This window comes from Pleurodeles waltl, chromosome 4_1 (assembly GCF_031143425.1).
Source record: "Pleurodeles waltl isolate 20211129_DDA chromosome 4_1, aPleWal1.hap1.20221129, whole genome shotgun sequence".
NCBI lineage: Eukaryota > Metazoa > Chordata > Amphibia > Caudata > Salamandridae > Pleurodeles > Pleurodeles waltl.
Window position 1 is genome coordinate 143521742 of NC_090442.1, and position 27592 is coordinate 143549333.

General features: G+C 47.0%; 1 protein-coding gene across 3 annotated transcripts in view; it reads right to left on the reverse strand.

Moving 5' to 3' along the window:
• Positions 1-27592, reverse strand: part of LARGE1 (LARGE xylosyl- and glucuronyltransferase 1) — a 755508-nt gene that overhangs the window by 14350 nt on the left and 713566 nt on the right. For all 3 annotated transcript variants that reach the window (XM_069227932.1, XM_069227934.1, XM_069227933.1), the window contains exons 13-14: positions 5138-5284; positions 841-1036 (exon numbers count right to left, since the gene is read on the reverse strand). In XM_069227932.1, coding sequence (XP_069084033.1) covers positions 841-1036; positions 5138-5284 — 343 coding nt within the window. The remainder of the gene's footprint in view (positions 1-840; positions 1037-5137; positions 5285-27592) is intronic.

Here is a 27592-nt window from a genome sequence, read left to right on the forward strand (position 1 = left end):
AAAGAGGATGATGCTTGCCTTATCTGTCACTTTCCTTCTATGTAACCATCTTATAAAATGCTGTTATAATAAGTTGCTTGCTTACAAAGGGCCCATGGAGGCCCAAGACCACCCCGAAAATATATAGGGTGGGTGTGAGGGGTGTTTAGAGATCAAGCAGAAATGTTGAAAGAAAACATAAGGAGCAGGGGAGAAGGAATAAGGGAGGATCCTTGAGAACAGAAAGATCTTCCCTGAAAAACTTGTACCTCACTGGCAGGCGGAGAGGTACAGTGACAATTCTGGGTGTCTGGTTGATTAGATGGGAAGGTGGGAGCACCAGAGGCAAACTGAGGAAAGAAAAGCAAGGAGGGCATGGGAGGGAGTAGGGTAAGGCAATAAGGAGGGGACAACTTTGAATCAAGACCTGGCGGAGTATGAAATAGTAGCTGTGAGAGAGGTACAGTGTGAGAAAGTGAACTAGGAAAGGTGTGCATGTGCGTGTATGAAGGTGTGAGTGTGTGTGAGTAAATGTCTGTCTCTGTGGAAGGATTCAGGGCCTCTCAAAGGATGAGACACGAGTGATCCTGTTAAAGAGGTACTGGTCTCAGGAGCTCCCAGGGCAAAGGAAGACTGGGGTTTCCTTCCCCACTGACACCACCTCCGTGCAGACCTCTTTCACCACCTCCCCTACTTGATACATTTACCCACAGGCTCACACTCTCAAGTATCCTGGGGTTTCAGGTGACTTCCTTTCTGCAGTTTCAATCAATATCTTTCTGAAAAGAAGCTTCTACCCTTGGCCCAGATCACTGTGCATGGGTGTTTGACAGATGCAGAAAAACAGCTCTCTGTACGTACCTGCGCGTCCAACTCCATGATATGCGCCACTTTATTCCAGCCAAACCCGACGAATCGCCGGTCGTACTCGGGACTGTCCCGCCGCACCACCACGTACGGCTCAAAGTCTGCTTCCCAGTCCACGCGGTACGGCGTAGTGGCAGTCCTCCACTTAGCAAAATTGGTAGGTGCGTGGCCCTTTGTCCAAACATGGTACCTGAAGCAGAAATGTGAAAAGAAACAGTGTGATCTTCTCATGCAGCATAGATAGGTGGGCCAATATTGTTCATGGACATAGGTGCTCAATGCATATTTATAAACAGAACTCAATGGTGAAATGTACCCCCTTCGCTGCCAGTCCTTTCCACAAATGGGATACACGCAAGGACTTGCAGGTGCACCTCAACACTAACACACAAATGCCCTATATTTCTGTCGTTCACCAACAGCTTAACGAGTGAACCCCAACACTGAATTTCAAGCGCTACCATCTGCGGCTCTCCTGTATGCAGCTCAACTCTGCACCCCAGCAACCCCCTTCTGTTCCACCACTGGGCTCTGCACGCTGCTCTGGTGTCCCCGACTGCAGATTTTCCTCCAATCTGCATCTGGACAGAGGTCCTGCAGCTCCATACTACCCTGTGGCACCCCAGCAATGACTAATGCACCCCTACACTGAAGCAAGTCAGCCAGCTCTGTATTACTACACAGGCATCAAACAAGGTGCTTTTGATCATGCAGGTTTGGAGACAATGCACGCCCAATAAATCATGCTTAGTCAGAGCAGGAAAAAGGCATCGCCCCCCTCAAGAAGTGAAGCCAGATGCAGTAAAGTCTGTTTCAGTAGAAATCGAAATTCATCATAGTGCCCTCTATTAATTGCCAACAGCTGACGGCAACCAGTTCGCACAACGAGAAGTGATGCTCAACTTTTCTGCAGAATGTCACATAGCCATGTGCTGCAGCTGCCAGGTTGTCCCAGAGCTGCAATCCTTGGGACTCATAAATCCTGATTCTCCACCGAGGCGAGGCCTTCTGTGCCGTCCTTGTACTACAGTGGACCCCAAGACCCGGGTGAGTGCACATACTGTGGCCCGGTTAAACCGTGCAGCGCTGCCCCCGCGTGATGGCCACCAGACCTCGAGGCAGCCTGGGGCGCAGCGAGCAGCGCTCTTTGATTTTTGGGTGATGACTTGGCTCCGCTAATGCACCAAGCCCCGATTTTTAGCACCACTTCATGGAGCAGAAGAGGCTCTGGCCCCCTGATAAAGGTCTGCAGCCCTCGTGCTCACACCTTGCACCACACCCTTCTCAATGCACCTCACTTCTGATCAGCAGCTCTTTCCTGGGACACTCCAGGCAACAGTTTTAATGCACCTCGGCCCTGACTTGCCGCGCTTCCTGTTAATGTAGCTATTGTGTTTAATCATGTTTATTAAGAGACCAGGATATCAAAGCTGATGCTTCACTACAAATATGTTATCAGTGATACACGGAAAAGACGAAGAAGTAGAAAAATGACAGTGCTGTAGTAGAAAAAAAGACTGAAGACATAACCCCGCTCCTCCACCCCCAAGGTCTATGAACTGTTCAATCAGCATATCTGGACCCAGCCATGTCTACAATTAACAGTAACAATGTACTAGGTATAGCCAGGGCCACTGGAATTATGCGGCAGGGTTTACTAACTTATGTAGCAATAAAAGGCAAATTATGCGGCATAATGCAGCACATTTTGTGAAAGTATTACTTCATCACTTTGCCATTTTAACACCTAGTAACAAAGTCTGAGAAAAGAGTTCACCTTTTTAACACCCAAATACAGAAATAACCAACTGAAGGATGTCCTGCAAAACTTTGCCAAACGCCTTTCGAAGTGCAGGAACACAAGTCGCCATATGTTTTGTAACTTTTTATCCGTTAGAGCTAGAAACAACATTTTTTGTTACAATCAGCAGCTTATACAGCAGATGGTGGGTTGTGTTTCAAATGCAGCAAATTCATAATGAGAAAATCGCTGTGGCCCCAGAATTGCAGAATTCCAGTGGCCCTGGGTATAGTATGTCTCTGGGATAAAACTATCCGCCTTCAAGTGGGAAGGAGTCTCCACCGACTAAAGCATGATGTACACAGATACATAACACATGTCTGAAGAACTGCGAATAAACAACGCAGAAGGGCCTCCCGCAGGTGAAGTAGGAAAAGAATTAAAGGAGACATTATGCAGCGTTCAAAACCCCACCCCAAATGTCTAAGAAAAGTTGTGAATGGTCATTTAACTGGTAAGTCAAGTGTTGGCATGCCAAACCCTGCAGCCACCCCTCACGTGTGGGGAGAGCGGTATTGGACAATTCCGGAAAAGGCACAGTTTTGCTGTCGCCAAGGCGGTACACAGCCAGCACCTCAAGTTTTGTGATCGAGGGAACAGTCGTAGTCATGTAACATTATAGGTGCTGAGGGGGGTGCGTGAACCGGTACACGAGTGTTAGTGAGAACCTGCAACACCTGAGTCCAGTCTGTTTGCTGCTAATGTAGAGTTTTAGTGGCTCCTGCTCCATCCCCAGCAGCTAGTCAAGTACTCCTAACCCTTGCACCACTCCATGGTAATTCAAGATTCATTCCACTGCTCCTAGGCCTCAAGCTCAGCAGTCCATAGCAATGCACTTCTAGGACACCGAATGCAGGTATCTTTCCAGTGCACCTCAGTCCTGACCAGAAACATCCCCTGGTATTTAACTCTCAACCTAGAGGGCACCTCATGCCTCCCACGGGTTCTTGCAGGGCATTAGAATTTTGTCACAAAAGATGCCTTTATTTTGTATCCTATACAGCTCTTCAGGTGACTTTGACCATACATGCTCTACGTCACATTCCCTATAATAGCACCATAGCCATATACTATTCCATTGTCCCAGGACCCACACCAGCACACTGTGGAATGGTTAGCAGGGTAAGTTGTGACCAAGCGCACACTAAGCAGACTCCTCAACCTTGTTGGGTTGGGGGGAGATGGCTAGTCCAAAGCCCAAAAAAATAGGATCATCTATTTTTTTAAATTTATTTAGAGGAATTATTTTAGGGCAATGGCTTTGAGCAGAGTTGGCAGAAAAGTTGATTTGTATTTGTGGACCTTGTACCTGTAGCTGTTAAGCCACATCCCTAAAAGCAATTTGGGACCATTTCTTAGGACTTATTTCAGTAGAAGGGAAAACAATTCCAGTGGGACAGTCTTGAGGACAAGACAGACCCCCCTAGGCGGTGATGAACAAATCAGGGCCTCGACTAGCATGGATGGGCACGGGGTCCCTTCATGGACTGTCAGCCTCTGTGGCCTCCTGAACCTTCTTTTATGTGGCAGAGTTCCGTATCCTCCCTTATATTTCAGTTTTGGTTTGAAAGAAATGCACCAAGTTAATTTAGGTGGGGCAGCAATGGTTCGTTGTGAACCCGAAGCAGCTGATTTTATTTTGACCACTTTGTGTCTTTGGTCAGTTTTTTTTTTGTTTTGTTTTTTTAGCTGATGTCTAGTGCAGTGCACTTGTGTCTTTTAAAGAGTCACTACCTGCTGTGCACTCTCTTTGCAACTTTTTCAGATGGGCATTTTAGTTTTTGCTACTTGTACCTGAAAACCTGTACCCCAGACATGTGGGCGCAGTGCCAGTTCCTCCCTTGATTCTTGTTCTTTTTCAGGGGCACTACCTGTAGAGCCTGTTGCACATCAGTATAAGCAGAAGGTCTGAAGAAGTGTGAGGGGGAAATTAAGGGAAAGAATAACCTAGAATTTGCCTCCAGGGACATCTGTAAGGTTCCCCTTTTGATGCTCTGAAAGCTTTGTTTGGTTGGCCAACACTTATGCAAAGACTAGTTAGATACTGCTAAAAAAGTGTCTAACTAGTCTCTTTACCAAGATAACACGAGGGAATGTTGCTGGAATGGGTTTAACCTAAGCCAGTTTTAAGAAGCTGTTAGGGATGGTTATAGGCACCGTTTTCAGTAGAAGGGTATTTTGGTTAATAGAGGCCACAAAGTGGGCAGGAGAGGTCTTTTTTGATTATTGGTGCCCTAGGTTTAAAAGGTGGCCCAAGAAGCCCACAAGAGGGAAGGACTGCTCATTAAAGAATACTGGTGACAGAGAAATCAGCTCAAGAAGGCAGACGGGTAATCTCAGTACAGTCAAACCCAGTGGCAAAACAATTCAATGTGGAAATGTAAGCTTGGTGGCTGTGTCATTGCGCGTCTTCATATTTCATCCACCACTGAATTCTCCTACGGGACATCACAAGCTCAAGGGGGAGAGTGCCCACCACGCACCACTTACCGGAAAGTGAAGAGTGTTCCCATGTCCAACATGGAGAGCAGTTCCGCTTTGGATTTGGGGAAGGCCAGGCGATACCGCAGCGTTTCAAAAGCAGGAACGATGAGGGCTTTCTTCGTATTGGCCAGATCCAGCTGGACAACAGACCTCCTGCCACATGAAAAACAAGGACATTGTTAATTTCCTCACGGCCTCCAGAGGCTCCGCGTGTTAGACATTGCAGTGGCTTAATATGAGCCCTTTGAACGGTCAGTATCAGCCTCGCTGGTCAGTCCCACTCAAAGGCCCCGTACAGACAAGCAGCTGATTGGTTGTCCTTACTGTTCCAAGGTCCTGTAGAGAAAAGCAAACAATAGCTGGTCTTTCATATTCAAACCCCTGCACTTATAAGCACCTGATAGCTGACAACCTGCTACAGACAAGCAGCGGATAGCTGATCCTACCTCCTCAAACTCATGCAAAGACAACCAGTCGAAAAGACCTCCACTTCCTCTGTCTACAAACACTCAAACACATGTACATGCCCAAACAAATACATTTCTGGCAAAACTGAACATCTCTAGCAACCACAGCATGGTTCTCATAAGGACGCAAAAAGTCTTCAACCCGGACCTCGGTCACACACAAACCAAACCCCTCTCTGCAGCCACCACCAAGATTACGACACTCCTGGTACTCTGCAGATACCAACCTGGACAGCAGGACACCAGCATCAAGAAGAGAAGGATTGTGCCAGGATGTAATCCTGAAACTCACCCTCACAAATTGACCTCTGATCACTCCTCCAAAGGGATCTGTGTACTACCGGAAGCTGGTGAGACCTCAAATCCCTCCCTGAAACACTATCCTCACTAGAACTCTCAAAGCTCTACGTTTGCTTCGGACAAGGTAGACCACAAAAAATCCTCATTCTGACTCCACTGACCTCCCTTCCCTGCAACCTTTAGAAAGATGGGCAGTTTCCACTTCACCAAGTCATGAAAACATGGAGATCTGCAGCCAAATTAAGACTAGACACAAGTGACGCTATCAGCTCTGATCTATTCGATATATCCTGCACCCCCCGAGTATTATCCCATGCATTTTCTGCAGGTCAAGTCTGTTGAAATGTATTCATTAAAAAGGATCACCCGGTATGTGCCAGGACATGCAGATTCTGTTGCAGGAAGCACACAAGCGTGCATGCTACTCGCCACTGTTAGGAGCACCTGGTAGTAGGCGCTATTTATCACACGCGGTAAATTCTGATCACCAAGAAGCCCGATTTTATGAGGTGCGCTAAATACCACACCACAACCTGCATCAAACTGAATCAGGACATATACGTTGTAGACACCTAACTTATAACCCATATTTTTCCTTCCATTTGCCGTTTGTGGACATTGAATCTACCTGCTCATTTCCCACAATTCTCTGCTTCAAGATTATAAATTACTAAAAAGTTTCGCACAATCCATGGTGGTCATCGAATGCACTGACTGCAGAGGAATTGCCTTCTGTCCGAGTGAATGCCACCAGACATTTGCGAAAACAAATGCCTTCAAAAATAAGACTTTAAAAATAAAATATTCTGGGTCTTGGATCTAACAGTATGGTGGACTCAGAATGTGAAGACCAAAACCAGAGATTTGCAGTTTGCACACCAACCTCTGCAGCAACTGCATGAGCAACTGACAACCCTGCATAAAACTAACTCACAAGACTGAGATTTACAAAACACTGAGTTTTGGGTACTTGTTAAATCTAACACTTCGGCCTCATCGGCAGACACCATCAGCATCGCAGGACTTGCTTCTCAGCACCTGCTGAGTCTGGATTCATGGGGTGATGATGCAGTGCAGATGTTGGTTGCGCACCAACCTCCCCATAACTTGAGCTGCTGGTGGAGTATAAGTTAGGTGTATTAGAAGGGAGTAGTAGTGCAGTGTATTCAGGGGTGCAACAGGGAAGCACATGAATAAAATGCATGAATTTATGGTGTGCGCGTGATTGCGCCCTCTCATGGGTCATCGCTGAGCAGACACTTGTGGACCTGCCACTCTCCTCTCTGGGAGGGGTAGAACTTAGTTTTCTTCTTCACCGGACCTCCTGATTTCAGGTTCCCTCACGGGTTGCATAAGCTGATTCTGCCTTTTTCTGTGTTGTAATATTTTATTGAAGGGATATAACAATGATCCTTGAGTACATTGCTCTACAGAGTAGAATATAATAACAGAATTGAAAAAGAAACTCTGGGAAAGGGGGAGGGGGAGTAAGAGGAAAAAGGGATATACATTCTATATGATACTGGAAGGCATCTCAAACATGAGAACAGGAAAACATGAAAAGCCCTGGCATCAGCGATCAAGGGTTCTAGGTGTCCCGCTGGCAAGGGCAGAGTTCCGAAGTGTCTGACAGGATGGGGCAATGATACGGCAGAAAGGTGTAAGGGCAAGAACATGGAAGAGTAACAGGGGGTGTCTTGGGGCGATGGTTAAGGGTGTCCAGCGGAGTGGTAGAAGGGGCCGTGTAGGGGCGTGCAGCTTGGAGACTGGAACGGGGTGGAGGCAGAAGTGTAGAAAATGGCAGGCCAGGATCAGGACAGAGCATCTGGCACCCGGGTTGGTCGGAACAGGGGGGGGAAATGGGGGGAGGGGAGAAAGGAAGGGAAGTGGGAGGAGACGGTCATAAGAACACTGCAGTGGAGGGGAACAGGGGAATGGAACATGGGAGGTGGGGAGGGAGAAGTAGGAGGAAGAGAGGGAGGAACAGGGGTGGGAAGGGGGAGTGGGGGAGCTAGTGGCAGGAGGAAGGGCGGTGTGGTAGGGAAGGGGGTGGGTAGGGGAGGAAAAGCAAATGAGGTGACAGGATACCAGCGAAGTCTCTTGCCACTTTAGCGATGGGGGTTGTCAAACGTGCTATGAGCTGTCCCTGATGCCAGTGTCTGCATGAATAACGCCGACTGGTTTTGCAGATGGTAAATGACGCGTTCATGGGCTGCAGTCTGGACCATTGCCACCATCCACTCCTCCAATGTAGGTGGAGTGGGGGACTTCCAGTGGCCAAGAATGCAGATTTTGGCGGTCGCAAGGGCCATGTGGAGAAAGCTGGTACTGTCATAAGCACTAGTAGAGAGGATGCCATAAGATAAAGCACCACCTTGGCTTCCTTTGGGTGTAGGCAGAAGGATTTGGTTTCCACATCCCACAGTCTCTGGTTGCAGCTTGGTGAAACAGTGTTAATGCCAAGAGTCAGGAAAAAGTTCCTTTTTGGTGATGCTGTTACCAAGGAATGCTGGGTTCTTACCATTTGGCAGAAGATCTCCTTCTACAGTATTGATTTCATGCCCTCTAGTGCGACTGTTTCTTGCTTTAACCTTTGATTTGCCTTTGCTTCCATATCCCCTTAGTTTGCCTCTAGGAAGACTGTGGCCGATGGAGGTTGACAAACGTCTCTCGCTTCTAAAGGCTTCATCATGAGCCCCCCACCATAGTTTGGCCCAGTAACTCTACCCCAGGCCCCTCTCCCCTCTGAAGTTACTAGCACCAGTGGCATCAGGAATTCCAAACCTGACTTCCCTGGTTATTTCTTATTTATCCTCAATATACGATAGAGTCTCCAGGTGAAAGACAACACATCAATGGTGGCACAGCTGATCTCCTAAGGAAAGTAAAAAGGAGCTCCATTGCAACTACGAATCATCCTGTAATGAGATATACTACTGTGTCCATCAGGTCTTTTATAGAGGTGGGCGAGCCACCGAAGTTCGAGGCAGATATCTCGCTCTGGCACAAGGTTCTCTTAGAACTTAGGGGCCAGATGTAGGAAGCCTTTTGCGCGTCGCAAACTGCGAAAAACGCAGTTTGTGACGCGCAAAAGGCTTAACGCGATGCACAACCTCAAATTGCGAGTCGGTACCGACTCCCAATTTGAGGCTGCGACTCGCAAATAGGAAGGGGTGTTCCCTTCCTATTTGCGACCGCATTGCCATGCTGAGTTGGTTTGTGACCGCGAATGCGGTCGCAAACCAACTGGCAGTTACCATGCACTTGAAGTGGATGGTAACACATTCGCAAAAGGGAAGGGGTCCCCATGGGACCCCTTCCCCTTTGTGAATGCCCCAAAACAAAATTTTTCAGAGCAGGCAGTGGTCCTATGGACCACTGCCTACTCTGAAAAAAACGAAACCAAATGGTTTCGGAAGTTTTTCTTTTTGCAGCTCGTTTTCCTTTAAGGAAAACGGGCTGCAAAAAGAAAAGAAAACTGCTTTATTAAAAAAGCAGTCACAGACATGGTGGTCTGCTGTCTCCAGCAGGCCACCATCCCTGTGAGTGCAGGGACTCGCTATGGGGTCGCAAACTGTGAAACTCTTCTGTACGTGAAAGAAATACACCGTTTTTTAATTTTCAAGATACTATCATATTCTTAGAACACGTTTGTAGCTCAAATTATTTGCGAAATGACTTTCATTGCTCAGTTCCGACTATGCTCCCTCTGTAAATGTGTTGTCTCGCGCACCTCCAGCATTTTATGCAGCAGTCTTTACTCTCTCCTACATGAACAGTGACAATCATGTCAGGTACTGGACAGTGCTCTAACACCCCTTTTTTATGTCAAGCCTCCTAGACGGAGCATGGGCTGTCTGCTGAGGTTCACATCATGGACCTACCAAGGACATCCAGGGTCTTGGAGCCCGCCCACTGCTTACCGCTAAAAGCCTTTTCCGTCACCCTCGCTTGCTTGCTTCTTATCTTGTATCTGCCCCTCTGCTGAAGCATTGTCCCTCCCTACTTGTTTCCTTCCACTACTCACTTTTAGGGATATACTTTTTCTTTTGACTTACGCTCTCCACAACAGTGCATGCATTTTCCAGATTTCTTCCTCATGGTCTTCTCTTGAGCCCCTCCATGTGCATTGCTGTGTTCTCTTGCCACGTGCCTCCTCCCACCCCTTCTGTGATGCACTCGCTGTCGTACGCTTCTTCCCTGGGTTGCTTTCTCTCCCATGTGCTGCTCTCCCCCTCCCCCACGCTTCACATTTCTCTCTGCCTGTTTTCTCTCCCCGCACTCCACGCTGCTCTCTCTTGGCCACTGTTCTCCTCACCACCCCTGACCTCCATGTTGCTTCCACCCCTTCCCCCTCAGATTTGCTCACTCCCACACGCCCTCCTTCTCTCTCACTAGTTGCTTCTAATCCCCCACCCTGGCACGTTGCTCACCCCAGCCCTCTGTGTTGCTTACCCCGGGGCGCTTTCATAAAAAAAAAAAAAGCTGGTGTCATTTTATAGGCAAAGGAATACATGGGCTGTGCGCCTACAGAATGCTACGACTTCCGGGTCAAAGCTCCTTTTTTTCTTTTAAACTTTAGTGCCTTTGGGCTTGCTGCAAAGCAGTCGGGATGCTATACAGCTTGACCCCAATGCTAATACATCCCAAAGGTGAGACCTACTGGCTTTGCCCATGCTTGAAAAGTCAAATATACTCACAGGAATAATAGACAAGAGGTCGGTTCTGCGCTCGACAGCAACCACCTCACAAGCACGCACTTCCGCTCTGTTCCAGAAAACCTTAACATTTTCATAAAGTCAGAATATTCACGGCCAGCACCTTGTTCTCAAAATGCGCATTCTGATCCAGCGTGGCACAATAAGAATTCACGGAGGAAAGGAAGTGCTTGGCTTCTGTTCGGGTTCCCCATCTGTCCGGGACTCTCTCCCAGACAGCAGCCGCGAGCCCAGAGACAGCCTTTGGACAGATGGGCGGGCTTCAATTATGAATATGGATTAAAAATGTAAGACCCCTTCTGTGACTCGTTCAGCGAGATGGGGCTGCAGGACAAACGTGCCGTTTCCTCTCGCAGGATGTATCTAAGCGGAAAAGGGGAATGGTGGGGTCGGGTGGGGTATTCAGTTTCGTTATGAACAAAAACTGGCAATGCCAATAGGGCTTTTCAATAAATAGTCAGTTTAAGTGCCGCTTTTATGAGCAAGGTCACACGTACATAGCGATCACATTGAAGTGCATAGTCATCCTTAGCGACACATCTGCAGGAGAGTGGAAATGCGTTTAAGCGCTCAAGTCACACTTAGATGTAAAAACACAAAGGTTCAAATAAACAGTCGGTACAGCAACAACAAGAGCGTGAAAACACTTAAGATCACAAGTGTGCTACACTGCTGTGCACACAAGCTTCACTTCATCCACGCACTGAAATGGGAATCACTCTTTACCAGGCGGAATAACACATGAGGGGCCGGGTCACAATACGGCGCATTTGATGGCGCCCTTTATAAAAAGTAGAGAAAAACAAGGAGACTGTGCCCTATTAGCATGAATGCTCTGCCTCCGGGGCAGGTGCAAACTGACGCTTTACCCCTACAGAGGGCTGCCATCTGTACTGCAGCGCCTCCTGACAGCTGACAACTTCTTTCCCTCTGCGCGTGTCTATAATACAGCGCAGGGACAGAAGCCAAGGGATTCCCTCATTTGCATGGAGCCACGCCCACATGCAAATGAGGGAACACCCTCTGGTGAAAGCCCTGGCGCTGTATGTGCACCAGCACTATCTGTATTACAGAAGGGGCCGCATAAGTGTCTGCAGTTCTTTCTGTCATACCAAAGTGCCCCGGGGGCGTACAAGGTGGGCGCACATTCCGGGCACTTCTATAATATGCACCCTGATAGCCAAAGGTGAGACTGAAATACTCCTCTGACGGGATCCAAGGCCTGATTGACACTTTCACTTCACCCTTGTGACACTCACCCTCAAAACTATCGATCCCAGGGTGGCCGGAAGAGAATGCTGGCACCTTGCACATATGCATTGCCATCATGAAGTGGGAGATACAAGTGAGAGTTGTGTGGCAGCTTGATGTGAAAGGCCCCTGTTCACTGGTGCTGTGCATCAAAGGAATAGTGTACCATAACTGTGCATATACGCTGTCTTAATGTGACTACGGGCACAGTCACTATGCACATGTTAACTTAATGTGACCATGAGTACATTTACCATGCACTGGCCACGGAGACCTGCTGCAACATACCGAGGGCTGGTAGCAATGAATTCCTGCAAAAACAGGCCTCCAACCTCACCCACCCAGTGCCTCGATGGGAGTCCAGAAATTTGAGAGTAGGCAAAGTATGAGTGGGCAATTAAAGCTCCAGTAGGTTTCCAGCAGCTGCAACGAGCCCCACATAGAGGGCAGGGTGCAACCACCTGAAGATGCCAGCATGACCACGTCCAGCTATGCAATGCTACAACTACAGCCATGCTGGTGTTCAGCACCAGAGATTGCATCAGAGGCCACTCCGCCATCAAGTGCCAAAAATGCTGTTTGCAAGTTCTCCTGAGTGGGTGGAGCGACTCCTTTGCCTGTGTGTGCTTTCCCCTTTTGAGTAGGCACTCACACATTAACAGGCAATATGCCATCACCTACACTGTCTGATACTCCAGATATTGAAAAGCCGTCAAGTAGAATGACCCAAAAAGTGGAACTGGCAACATGACCAAGGGGGTTGGTGCATTGCCCACTGTGTTTATGAAGTTAAGAAATCAGAACCTCATATACGTGTTGTCTTAATACCAAAGATTCTTTCAACTTAACTGCAGCAGCGGGGCCTCATGAGGATGGAGGAGTGTTGCCCCTCTGCTACAACAGCGTGAAACATGAAAAATAAAATGGTAATAAAACAAATGTATCACCCTTTTATTTTTCACGCTGGGAGCAGCCAGGTCCGAGGGGTGGGCAGCAGCAGGTAGGAACAATGTGCACTTCAGTTTAAAGCGTGCATGTCACCTTGGCCGGCTGTCTTACGACGGCCAGCCTTACATGCGCACTTTAAAGACTCCAGCCCAAGCTGTCTTAGACAGATAGGTGTAGAGCAAGCACAGTCTCCCAGAGCCAGAAGGAGCATCGGACCAGTGCGCACCAGCCAATCCTTGTGCCTCTCTCATGCTGCCTGACGTTGGACTGATAGATGGGAGTTGCTGGCTGGAGCTCTGGGAGCCTGTGCTGCCCAGATGAAGGAGAGCACCGAGCACGAGGAGGTAGGTAAAGTAAAATTTTTTCTTTTTTAATTTCACATTGGCTTAACTCACTGCCTTCAGTCTGAACTCCAGAGCTCTCAATCATGGACAGTTATGAACACTGTTTAAAACAGGCTACGATTGAGATCTTTGGCTTTGAACCTAAGGGCACTGCTGGTTTTTATTAGTAACTGTGGGTGGATTAAATATTCACCCCAGCCATTTTATTTGCCGCTGGCTGCCACTGCATAAATGCCATAATTTGCAATGATATACAACATAACCTGGTTTTAATGTTGTTCTTGTATTACCCTGAAGTGTTCAGTCGCCTTAACATGCGTGTGAAGTTTCAAGGTTCTCAGAAGCCATTTGTTAAGTGTTGTCCATTGGCACATGTTCTGCACCTCATAGTAAAGCGTAGTCTTGCTCTGAATATTGGCAATCTGAACGTGACTTTCAGGAAGAAGTGAATTTAGCCGTAGTGTTTATGCATCTTTATCTGCGCCATAAAGACTCCTTGCATTTTTCTTGTGAGAAGATTTTGCCTTCTGTTCATTAGTTAGCTTTGTTGAGGTAACAGTTTCTATCACGCTTGTGTTCTAAGTGACTTGTGTAGGAAGTGCAGTGTATACAAACCTGTCTAAAATGAATAGAAATTAGGATTATGTGCTTCAACTGGGTTTTGAGCTGATGCTGTGGCCACTGGACTGACATATGTCACTAGTTATTTCACTTCACCATCCACTTTTTTGCATTAAACTCGTTGGACCTTTGGCTTCCTGATGTGTTGTGTTTTAGTTTACAAAGTCTTGTGGGATGATCCAAAGTAGGAATGATATCGCCCATCAAGCAAAGACTGAAGGGGTCTAACGCAGAGCCCTGTAAAGTATCATTTTAGCCAACACTGGCTGCCTGCCAGACCCAACTACAGTCCATCTTATACATGTAGATTTATAGACAGTCATTCCTTGGTGAGTAAACAGAATGCTCTTTGGATTAATATAAAGAGAGCTTTAGATTGTTTTATATGTAAAACAAACCCATTCCCTTTAAAGTAATTAGTAATACAGGGCTGTGGAGTCACTTACTGTAAAGGTGACATGGGTTGCACATGGAAATGAGTCCCCCACCTTATTTCTGTAAAGAGCATATGCTTTGAGAAGGGAGGTGAGGGTCACTAATAAAAGCAGACAATTGGAATTATTGCAAAATAAGGTGGAAAATATTAATGGACGCACGCCTGCCTTGGGTTTGTGATACCCTAAAGAACAAGTTACCTACCTTCGATAACTCCTCATCTGGTAGAGACATATTAAAGGTGCAGATTCCTTACCTTCTGAATTTTCCCAAGGTGTCAGTCTGGATCCAAAGATTTTTCGTGAGGAGTACCCCTGTGTGCTGTTAGTTTTCGTTGATTGGCTCAGCGTCAGTCATCAGCATCGCATGCGCCAGCTATGATGTCGCAGATCCTATATAGGCGCCACCCCGGAGCACTGAATCAATTTCTTTTCACGACTTTCCACGCCAGAAACACAGAGGCATGAAGAACACTGACCACTGGTGCATCAAAATTAAGGCCCTGAAAGGGGAGTACCTGTCACTAGAAATCAGTTTGCAGAGCGGGGAGGATGGGTGGGTTGGTAAGGAATCTGCAGCTAGAATATGTCTCTACCAGATAAGGCGTTACTGAAGGTAAGTAACTTGTTCATCTGAGAAAGACTTCTAGTTGCAGATTCCTTACCTTTTGAATAGATACCCAGCAATACCATGCCCGAGGTGGGCCTGTGAACTAAGATCAAACTAGAAAGTCCTGCAGCACCAAACGGGCAAAGTACCCATCCCTACAGACCTGACTGTCCAGGCAGTAGTGTTTGGTAAACATGCGCAAGGACGCCCACGTTGCCGACTGACAGATATAAAAGACTGGAACTCCGTGGGCTAACACAGTGGATGCAGCTGCTGCTCTAGTAGAATGAGCACCCAAACCTTCAGGTGGTTGCTTCTTGGCTAGTGCATAGGAGATTTTAGTAGAGAGTACGACCCATTGGGATATGGTCAGTTTCTGCACTGCCCGACCTTTCTTCGCACCCACATAACCGACAAAGAGTTGGTTATCCACCAGGAATTCTTTTGTATGATCAAGGTAGAACGCCAACGCTCTTTTTGGGTCCAGGTGGTGCAGTCTCTCCTCTCCCTTAGAAGGACGTGGGGGTGCACAAAAAGTAGACAAGGTGATGGATAGGCCTACATGAAATGGTGTGACCACTTTTTGTAAAACGGAAGCCCTAGTGCAAAGCACCACTTTGTCAGGGTAGATGGAAAGGTAGGGTGGCATAGATGACAATGCCTGCAGCTCACTCATCCCGCAAGCAGAAGTAATGGCCACAAGGAAGGCTGTTTTCAAGGTGAGAAGTTTGAGAGGACAATTGTGACGAGGCTCGAAAAGAGCGCACATCAGAAATGTCAAAATTAAATTTAAGTCCCATTGGGGCATGATAAATGGAGGTGGAGGAAACGTATGAGTAAGACCTTTAAGGAACCTACATACAATTGGAGACTTAAACAAGGAAGCTTGACCAGGCAACCTTAAAAATGCAGAGATAGCAGGTAAGTAACCTTTAAGAGTGCCCATAGCACAGCCCTGCTGGGTCAGAGAAAGTATAAACAAGGGAACCTCAGAAAGAGGGGCAGAAAGGAAGTCAACAGATTTATTTATGCACCATGCCTCAAATTTCTTCCAAGGACAGGCGTTTAGCATTTGGGTGGAGGGATGCCTGGCTACTAAGATAACATTACAGACTTCAGGGAGAAGGTCAAAAGCTGTCAACGCCGTGGCCAGTCTCCACACAAGAAAGCTGAGACTGGACAGGTTCTAGTGGAGGACCCTCCCCTGCTGCTGTGACAGAAGATTCTTCTGAAGGGGCAGTCTGATCAGAGGGCCACTGGGCATGCTCGATAGCTCAGGATACCAGAATCTTTGTGCCCAGTCCAGAACCGCAAGGATTACTTGGGAAGTGGTATGGGCAGAAAGGTATACAGGAGGCCTGAGTTCCACTTGAGATGAAAAGCATTTCCTAGCGAATGCCACTTTGGAAACTCCAACACGCAATACTTCTGACATTGTGCTTTCTCTGTGTAGGCGAACAGATCTAACCAAGGCTCTCTGGATGGAGAGGCCGTTCATGATCGACTAAGCACGGTCGGCTGAGTTTGTCCGCTCCAGACGTTCAAAGAGCCCGCCAGATGTTGGACCATCAGGGACATGCCCTGATGTTCCAGCCACGTCCAGAGGCGCAGAGCCTCTTGACAAAGGGTCCATGACCCCACTCCACCCTGCTTGTTGCAGTACCACATGGCGGCAGCGTTGTCCGTGAACACCTGCATTACCTTCCTTTGAGAGAGGAAAGAAATGCTTTCAATGCTAGTCTGATACCTGGGAGCTCCAACAGGCTGATGTGGACTCCTCTCATCTCTGCCTCTCCCAGGTGGTCGCCCCATCCCAGGATTGACACATCTGTCACTACTGTTAGATCTGACGGGAAAGGGAGAGGGCTCTGCCTCTAGCCCAATCGCAGTTCTTTAGCCACCTCTGCCGATCTCGCATAGTTTTCTTCAAGATCTGGACTATGTCAGAAGGATTCTACTGATGCTGTGCCCACTGAAACTTCAAGTCACACTGCAGAGCCTGCGTATGCCTCAGAGTCATTCTCACCGAAATTCAGGATAGAGGCTGAAACATTGGCATCATAGCCTGAATATCCTGGACTCTCCTCTCGGGAGGATAAGACTGAAACTGCACTGTGTCCAGAACAGCTCAGATGAAAGGGAGCATCTGAGAGGGAGTCAGGTGTGACTTCAGCACATTTATAGTGAACCCCAGCAAATGCAAAAGGTCCGCCACTGTCTGGAGGTGGGAAACGACAGCCTGGGGCGAGCCCGCCTTTAACAGCCAGTCATTGAAGTAGAGGACGGTTGAAACCCCTGACCTGCACAGATGAGCTGCGGCCACCACCATCACATTGGTGAATACCCGAGGGGTGCTGGTAAAGCCAAAGGGGAGCACGGTTAACTGAAAGTGTTCGTGGCCCACCATGAACCGCAAGGAATGTCTGTGGGGAGGCAGAAAGGGGATGTGGAAATAAGCATCCTGCAAGTCTGACACTACCATTTAGTCTGCTGGGTCCAAAAATGAGGTGCATGGCCTCATAAAATCCTTGAGTTGGACAGGGGTCACTCCAGCTCCTGGAAACTCGTGGTAGCGTGAAGTCGGCCCTGACGCAGGCTCCGAGGTGGAGGCCTCGACGATGCTCCTTCTCCTTATCAGCCGACAGATGAGGTGAAGTCAAAGAACTTTTCGTCTACTTCGAATTCTTCTTATGCCTCAAGTTACCCATACGTCCCAAGGACTTGGAGTGGGACAAAGAAAATGGGGGGCTACGCGACTGATCCCGAGACCTTCCCCTCAACAGAGATAGGGACTTACACAGAGCTGAGCCACGAGCCACCTTTAGCTTTAGGAACGCTCCCTCAAAGCCTTCAGATTCATGGCCCGGCACTCGGAACAAGACTTTGGGTAGGGATCAGGGTCGAGCACCAGACACCAAAGGCACAGGAGGTGCGGATCTGTCACTGACATCACACAATGACAGGAACCCCAGGGCTTAAACTCGATCTTCCTAGAGGACATCCTCGACGCACCAGGAGTTAAACAACTCGAAAAAACGTTGGCAAAAAGTTTTTAAAATGCCAGTCAAAAAATACCCAGGGTTAGCTCTCTTTGGATCAGCACTGGGTGGTGCAGAAAGAAAAGAACTGATGTCAGCGCACTGGGGTGGCACCTATATAGGACCCACAACATCATATCCTTGCAGATGACGCCGATGATGGACTAGGAGGCGATCGATGCCACCTAACAGCGCGGAGGGGTACTGTTCATGAAAAATCTCCAGATCCAGACTGACGCCTGGGAAAATTTCAAAAGGCAAGGAATCTGCAACTAGAAATCTCTATCAGATAAGCTACTGATTACTGGGTACTGCAATGTGTATATATAGCTTTTCAACAGTTATGAGAAGACATGTCGACAGTCTCATAGACAATGCAGTGGACAAGGAATAGAAACAACTTGGAGTCTCTTGTAAGGTAGGGTGAATTAATCTGGTGCCCTTCACAGCGATAGTAAGAGTGGGAGGAATTAGATGGGTGCTTACAATTAAAAAGGTGCTCCATACTGCCTAATTGGAAACCTCAGTGGAATTGGAGGAAAGCACCCTTGCCCTGTGTAGGACGAGGTCACTACATCAGTGAGGGATTTCTGCTGATGGGCCAGTCTGCATGAAATACAACATCAGCATGGGACACACAGATGCCACTGGATTTAGGGCAGGTGCTAAGAAGGAGGGTACATCTACAGGTGACAAGAACGGGTAAATCTAATGACCTCAGGGGCAAGCTTTCAAGTACATACTTCACAACCCAAAGAGACTAAATTAATTTCCCACTGATGTGGGTGGAAGCACCCTCTTAATGTCACCTGTGGAGCAGAGCCACTCCATCCTTGCTATGCAGGCCCACAGGCAGAACGCAGGGGACAGTGACTTCAGCACTCACCTACACACAGAAGCATCATATGTGGAAAATAAGGCCTCCTGCCCTGGTGATTGGGAGGTCAGGAGAGAGATCAGAGAAGGAAGTGAAACCAGCACTTACCTGTGCAGGAAGACATGCAAGAGACATCCTCCCTTAGTCTAATGGGAATTCCTTCACAGAATGGGTAGTGGGAGGGGGCTCTCACTGATAGACTGGCCAAGATTACACTTACTTCGTCAAAGGGAGCATCTAGTGGAGTGCACCTATCTCTTTTGTTGCTCCTGAATGTTGATGAGAATGAGAAGGAGTACTGAATCTGTAAACCATCGGCATGAGCTGCCATCAGGCATTCCAATGACAGGTGCAATCCACCAGCCACTTCCTTGGACGAAGTAAGTGTAATTGTAACCAGGCTAAGGATGAGCACCCCCCTCACCTTTTCTGAAAGAATTCCTATCATGCTAATAGAGGATATTCCTCTCTGTCACAGAGCTTTAGGTATGACAATAAGGAGGGTCCTTTCTTGTCACCTATGGGGCAAAACAAGAAGGACTACCAGGGGTGAGTTGTCTGACACCCGATTTATATAATCATACACATATTTAGTGTGTAATAGTGTCTTGTGTGGCTCACTTTATAACAGCAAGCGTGGTTTATCATGAAAACAGTGCAAGGTGAGCCTTCAATAGTGCGCGTAAATAAAGGAAATTTCTGTAAACACTGATTATTTTTTTATCCCTGCATGCACAGAAAACAACCTGGCTCACTCCATTTGGAGCGCGGGTATGCAACAGTGTGCGCATGTTTCAGTGTATAGTCACCTCACGAATAAGCTACATTTGAGTTCTAAATACAAAGGAATTGTTGGTGATCTTTGGTCCTGATGAAGGAAGTCTGTCCCTTTGGGCAATAAAAAAATGGTCATAACATGTAGACCTTAAAGTCTGGAGCAATAATCACATCCCTGCATCACCTCTTAAGTCTTTACGTTTTTGACCATATCAGGGGATCCTGCTAATAAACATCCTTATTGTGGTAGCCTACTAAGTCATTTTAACAGTATATTTTCAGAAGATCCCTCAGACCTACATTATCAAATGCTCCCTCCCACACGTTGAGACCATCCAACGCCTTGTGCTTCTGGATGCAGGACTCCATGATGCAGGATGCCTCATCGGTTATGTGGGTAAGACTCCTCTTATAGCCACTTTATGGCTCCCTGCAGGGTTGCCATAAAGACCAGATCTGATTACTTTTGTGTCATAAGCAGGCTTAATCTTTGTTGATATTGATGGACTTTCTCGATCAAAAGATAATCTAGCCAAGTTCAGTTTTTGCCTCCCCATTAAACAGAGCACTCCTTTTAGCCATAATAGGGCAGAGACCAGAGCAGGGGAACTGGCACATGTACTTGCCTGTAACAAGGGACATGCAGGAGAAAGCCACTCTTGCCCTGATCAAGAGCTCGGCAGAGAGCTCAGTACAGTCAGTGTCTATAACACTGCCCAGGAAAAGAATTTCACACCCCCTTACAGGCCAATCTATAGGTCAAAATCTGTTCTCTTTATATATACATATCAAAGTAAGGAATGAGAAAATGTCCCAGATACTTATCGATAATCTTCATTACTCAGATTACTATTTTCTCATACCAGTAGTTACTATATGAAGTTCCACCCCCCACTCTCAGGCACCACAAGGCCAAGCATAAAAACAAAAACAACTCTGTATCTCCTTACTGCAGCTTTCCGCCTCCTTGGCCCCACACCTTTCCAGAAGTAGAAATTAAGGGAGGGTCCCGAACACATTCCTTTATCCACAAGCATAGTGGAATCAAGGTCACGATCAGGAGAGGAGAGAGGGTCTAAGTACAAGTTTAACAAAAGAGTAAATGGAGTAATAAGGATTACAAGAAAGGGATTGGGACATTGACTTCAACCTTTATCTCATTCTAGTACTTCTATAAGAGGATTTAACAGAGAGGCCATAACAAGCTGACTCCAAAACAAAGATACAACTCCTGGTTGACACAACCCATCTAGTATTTTAATAGACATTTGCAAAAATACATAGGAGTACATTTTTTTATCTAGGGATAGCAGTCACAGTTTTCGAGAAGACTGGTGATTCCCAACATAGAGTCAATAGTGAGAAACAAAGGTATATGGAGTGACCCAGATGGCCGCCTTTCAGATGTCATGAATAGGGGCACCACATGCTTTTACTAAGATGCAGCTGTCCTCCACTGGATCTGCTCTCAATTGATTCTGGAAGGGTAGGTCCTTAAGAAACACATGCTATGGAAATATGGGTCCTGAAAAATGGACCGAAAGTGAAAGAATAAGCCTTACTCATTTGCCTAAAAGTACTCAAACTTAGAAAAAGGTTTTTTGCACTGTCTGTAGTCATGTGATCTAGCAAGAGAACCTGAACACCTCTGGCTACATCAACATTTTCAAGAACGTTTCTTCAAAGAAAAAATGAAGATAGGATAACTTCCTGTTCTTATTGGAAAACGAATTGACTTTGTAATGAAAGTCAGCCTAATATGTAAACATCTTTAAATGCGGGGGTCTAACTGATTCAGAATCTAGATCCCCCAATCTATGGCTGAAATAGCCACCAGCAAAAACACAACTTAAGTGTTAAATATTTCGGGTCAATGTCGTAAACAAGCTCAAAGCGTGGGGTTTGTAGAATCTTGAGGACTACAGGGCGATCTCAAGAAGGAGTAGGTAGTTTCACTGGAGGAGAAGAGTAGAACAAGATAACTTTGGTAATGCTTTTTCTGGCATATACTCTGTCTTACTTAACTTCCTCATCTTTAGAATATTCCCCAGGCACCAGACTGGATCAGGAGATTTTCAAAGCCCTGCTCCTGTGCACTGCTGAGTGGCCACATCTAAGCACCACCCCTGCGTGCCAACATCAGTTTCTAGCTTAAGTCTTTCCTCAGATGAAAAGCACAAAACAATTGTGCATACCACTGTGCAGATCTCTAATTTGGGACCTTTTGTAGACAGTAAAAAAATGTTGGGGAGGTGGAAGGACAGTGAGGAATCTACTGTTAGATAAGGGTATCCACTAGGAAAAGTATTGCAGGAAGTAAGTAACTTGTTCTTCTGATGTATATTTTCCAACTGCAGATTCGTCGCCTTTAGAATCGATCTTAAAGCCGTACTTCCCAAGGGTGGAGGGTCTGTGGAGTGGGCTCCGACTAAAACGTCCTGCGGGACCGAATGGGCAAAATACTCTTCCTGTCAGATATGGTTGTCAAAGCAGTAGTGTTTTATGAACGTGTGCACTGACAACGATGTTACAGCCTGACAGACATCAAGAACTGGCAGTCCACATGTCAATAGAATGGTAGCAGCCTTTATCCTGGAGGCAGCCCTCATTCTTTACTGAGGCTGTTTCTTGGCCAGTGCATAGCCAATATTAATTAAACATCCACCGTGAGAAAGGTATTTTCTGCAACGCCTCACCTTTCTTTGAGCCCGAGTGCCCCTCAAAAAGCTTATCATCCAGCTGGTGGTCTTTGATGCTTTCAATGTAATAGCTTAAGGCTATTTTGGGGTCCCACCAATGGAGCCTCTCCTCCTTTTTTGAGGGGTTAGGCAGAGCTAGGAACATTGGGAGGATAATGGATTGTCCAACATGAAAAGGAATCACAACTTTTGACAAAAAGGCCACCCTGGCCCTCAACACCAGTTTGTCTAGAAAAAAAAAGTGATATGGAACACTAAGAGGATGTGGAGCTCATTCATGCGATCAGCTGAAGTGATGACAATGAGGAAGACACCTCGGAGAGTCAGGAGACACAATGAGCAGCTGAGCTGTACATTTTAATGAAGTGGGTGAACAGGACCAAATTAAGATCCCACTGTGGCATCACAAATTGTTTAGGGGGGAACAGGAGTGTCAAACCTTTAATAAACTGCATCACAACAGTGATTTAAACAAGGATTGTTGTTTGGACAAATTAAAAAAGGCATCAACAAAACACCTACAATAGTGCCCAATGCAAGACCTGAAGGGACCAAAGACAAAATACACAATAAAACATCTGACAATTTGGCTTCAAAGGGATTTGTGTTGCAGGCTCCACATCATGCCACAAATTTGTCCCAGCGCTAAGCTTAAATTGATTTCAAAGATGGGCCTTCCAGGGAGGATAGCATCCATGACCACCAGTGGTAGATCGAAAGCAGTCAACTGCCGTCGCTCAATCTCCACATATGGAGGTGTAGAATGTATGTTCCGAGTAAAGAACAATGCCCTGCTACTGTGACAGTAGAGCCGGCCAAAGCGGTAGTGTGATCAGAAGACAGATACTCATGCCCAGAAGTTCCGGGTACCACACTATCCTGGCTCAAGAATGATTTCGGCCCAATCGTTCCTGATCTTCAGAATTCTGGGCAGAAGAGGCAAAGCAGGAGTCCTTTGTTTCACTCTAGCCTAATTGTGTCTCCTACAGTGAGTGTTATTGTAAAGTCCAGTGCATCAAAGTTTGACACTGCTCATTCTTGACGGTGGCAAAAAGATTGAGTCAGGGTTCTCCCTGCTGTTGGAAGATGACCTGTGCCACCTTGAGGGGCGGTAGTGTTGTCTGTGAGAACCTGCAGCAGCTATCCTTTGATGGATGACAGAAAAGCATTCAGTGTCTGGCAGGTTGCCCACAGGTCCAACAGATTTATGTGGAGCCGCATTTCCGCAGGAAACCAGAGCCCTCTGATCTCCACCTCTCTGAGATGGCCTCTCAACCCAGCAGTGATGCATCTGTTGCCACCGTCAGCTCTGGGTGAGGAAGGGAGAGGGGTATGCTGCTGTTCAGATTACTGCTGAGCATCCACTACTGCAGATCTTGTGCAGTCACCTCCAACACCTTGATGACATCTGCTAGGGTCCTTTGGTACTGGGCCCACTGAGATTTCAGATTCCACTGCAGAGCCTACATATGCCACCTGGCAAAGGTTACAAGCAGGAAGCACGAGGCCAACATGCCAAGATGTCTCAAAGCCGCTTACATTGAGGTCCAGGACCAAGGCTAAAACATCAGGATCATAGCCTGAATGCCCTAGACTCATTGCAGTGGAGGAAAGGCGCTGAACTGTACTGTGTTCAAGACAGCTCATATAAAAGAAATCCTTTGCGAATAAATCATGTGTGACTTCATCCCATTGACTGAGAACCCCAACAATATCAGGATGTCTGACGTCATCTGGAGGTGGTCTACGACTGACTGTGGAGAGCCTGCCTTCAAAGCCAGTGATCGAGATATGGGATAACTGGAATTCCGGACAATGAGCAGCCACGACCACCATCACTTTTGTGAACACCCGATGGGCATTGGTAAGTCTGAAGGGGAGCATGGCAAACTTAACAGGCGCGCGGCAGGGGGTAGGTTTTCCCGATGAACCGAGGACAAAATAAATTTGTTCTCCTTGGTTGATGCTAGCGCAGACCTAGGGAGCCCAATCTCTAACATGGGATGGGCGACTGTACTGACCAATTGACTTAGACATATTCTGTCTTCTACACTGTAAGTGACTTGATGTGCACTTGATTTATTATTGACACATAGGAGAAGTAGTTTAATAATCAATAGTTTTTTTGTGTGGGTCCTGAAGAAGCGTCACTGGATCACTTTGTGACCAACCACAGACGCGAAACATGTTGACCATGCAGGATTAGGCGAACTACCTTCCCTGAAGCATAGAGTGTGACGGTACATTATCTCCAGTAACACTCTTATATTTATTGTTTTTAATCTTGGCCTGAACCCAATTTCTATCACATTAAAATAATGGCTCAGGTTCAGAGCTAATTTTAAGAATTTTCTGTCGTATTCTACACTCTCCTTTCCTTATTCAGTTTTGTTCCCAGACCCTCGTTGCTAGCGCATTTACAAAGGTTGAGTGCCACCCAGAATGCTGGGCGGCCCGCCAGGCATTGCAGCACCAGTCTGGCGAGGAGTGAGCCCGATGATGATACCTGTCACCCTAGTGGGTGCTTGAGGGCCCTCCTAAGAATACTCAGTATAGATTCGCCAATTTCTTATTTGATCAGTTTTCTTGCTTCCCTCTCTCTTGTGGAACAGTGCACCCCTTTTTCGATATTACAGGTTCAATTTGGGAGACCGTGCACTGGACCAATAATCTCCCAGTCCCTACCTTGTATTTATAAAACTTAAAATGCTCCTGGCCAACCTTAAACTACAGGTAACCGGTCTGTGGGTCTGCAAGATCAAGGGCAGGGAGACCTTGGGCCAGTGTGGTCATTTTGAATTTGACCTTCTATAGGAAAGCATTCAGATGGCAAATACCTAAAAGAACAAGGAAATAACAGGAGCAACACACCTGTCTCTGCTTCTGAGGCTGCACCTTATTGATGGCCCCTTAGGCCAGTAGAGCCTGTACCATTTGCAGCAGGATAGACAGGCGCTCCTCTAAAAGCTCTTCAGATGTGGGAGGAAGTTGTGGTTGGTAAGAAAGAAACAGGATGGCATAACCTTGCTGGACGATCTGGAGGACCCATTTGTCGGAAGTGATGGACTGCCACCTGGAGAAAATGTCCAATCCTGCCTCCAACGGGGTGGTTGTGTGCTGCTAAGGGCAAACTAAAGTGGCTTGGGAGCTAATGCTGCAGGGGAGGGAAATGAGAAGAATGCTGTCCCTGGTGAGCTGCGCAGTAACTGCTTGATCCCCATCCTTAACTATAAAGGATTGGTGAGTCTATTGCAGTGGTGGTGTAGCCTGGTGTTGTATAAATGCTAATCCTCTGTAGTAGCATTGGAAGGGTTGAAACTGATGAGGGATCAGCCTGGCAGGGTTGTAAAGGCCCAAGGAACACACTGTGGCCCTGCATTCCTCAGCGTGTTAACGGGAGAAATAGCCTTTTTGCCACATAGACAAAGCTCATCAGAAGGTATTTCCATAAGGGATGCCTGCATATGTCCAGAAAGGTTGGAGGATTGCATCAACATGTGGTGATGGAGCACCACATTAGTGCTGACTACTCGTCCTAGCAATCTGTAGTGTCCAGGCCAGCCTGAATTACATATATGGATGCATCCTGGCCATCTTGAATAGTTTGAAAAAAGGAGGCTCTGAACTCTTTTGGGAGTGCTGGTAAGAACTCGCTGGCCGTGTCCAAGAGGGTGCCCTCTATAATGGCTTAATAGGCAGATCACATTGACCTCAATACCAAACTGGCTTAAGAAAATGTCGCTACCCAAATGCCTCAATCCTTTTTGACTCTCTGTCAGGGGGAGTCGTGGGATTGCATTAGGATTCGCTTTCCTGGGACAGTTCAGGATCACCAAACTCTCTGGAGCAGAATGCTGTGTAAGACGATTTGGGGTCACTAGGCACTGGACTGTGGCATCTGGGCACCTTCCTGTTCACTGGTAGGTAAGAGCAAGGCTTAGTCCAAGTTCCCATAATGATGTCAGTAAGGGCTTCATTAAATGTGAGTAGGGGTACGGATGAGGTTGGTCCAGTGTACAAATTCTCAGTAAAGACATTTATCCTGACTTTAACAAGAGCCTATTGTAAGTCCAGGACCTCAGCTGTTCATCTAACCATGACGGCAAATGAAGCAATCTCCTATGTTCAGGGTGCAAGGGACAAAGATAACCTTGTGACAATGGAAACATTAAGCCCACTGGCCGCCTGTTAGTCCCTATAGAATCTATAATCATCATAACGTGTGGGTACATCATCCCCATCATCATTGCCATTATCAGATGGTGGCAAACTCTGTTCAGAATCAAAACTAAAAAAACAGAGCCTCTGAGGGTTGTCTCTGTGGTAAAAGGAGTATTTTGTCTGAATCAGATCGTACAGGAACTGGGTGTGCTGGAGTGGAGTCAGAGCGCAACTTTGGTCGATGTAAAGGCTCAGTGTTGGCAGGGGATCGACCTCTGGCTTGGATGAGGAAGGGACCAGCCAGGTCTTGGAGTAGGAATGAAAGTTGACACAGGCATCTGTGCAGGACCTGCAATTAGTTGTAGGGGCTCAAACAGCACTGAGGACAGATCTACCACTGGTAACAGAACCTAGGGCCCACTGGGCCCTTGGCGCCTGAAAGCACACCATGGGGGGGGAGGGTAAAGAGCACCAAAATATGCAGCATGGCCTCCTTAAAGGCCTCAATCTGCTGTGGCATTGCCAATGGCCTAGGAAATGCAGGGCATAGTGGGACCAGTTGTGGAATCGTCTCCTCTGTCCAAAGTTGGGAGCAAGTTCTACTAGCACCTTAATGCCCTCCTGGCTTCTCTTTAGACATAGACTAGTGGGATGGGGTCAAGTCCCTCTTCGAGTTCTTACGCTTCTCCTTGAACTCGACTTACTGAACAATGTTGACCACAAAGATGACCTGCCCCCAGGAACAGCCCTGTACCCTTGACAGAGAGGGAGCTGGACTTACGCAAGGCCAGTGACTTCTTTTAGTGTTCAGCGACATACAGCTTCCCTTCACAATCTTGGATCGTCTACGGATGAATAAGAACACATTCTTTTGCATGAGTTGGAGTCGTGCCCTTAGCCCAAACACCAAAAGCACATCTTGTCTGGGTCCATCACTGACATCTGTTTCCGACAGTCATGTCCTGGTTTGAACTCTGTAGTCTTCAGTGGGGACATTGTTATCTTTCACATTGGAAATAGCAATTTAGAAGAATTATTCAAAAGTCAAAAAAAAGGAACTGAGCTCCGGATTCACGTTCAAAGAGTCAGAAAGAAAAGACCTGATGTTGGTGCACAGAGGTGGCATTTACATGTGGCTCTGCTCCATCACTTTCGGGGCAGAACGAGACCAATGCAGAGAGGTGGTGCTTACATGCAGCTCCTTCCAGTTGCTTCT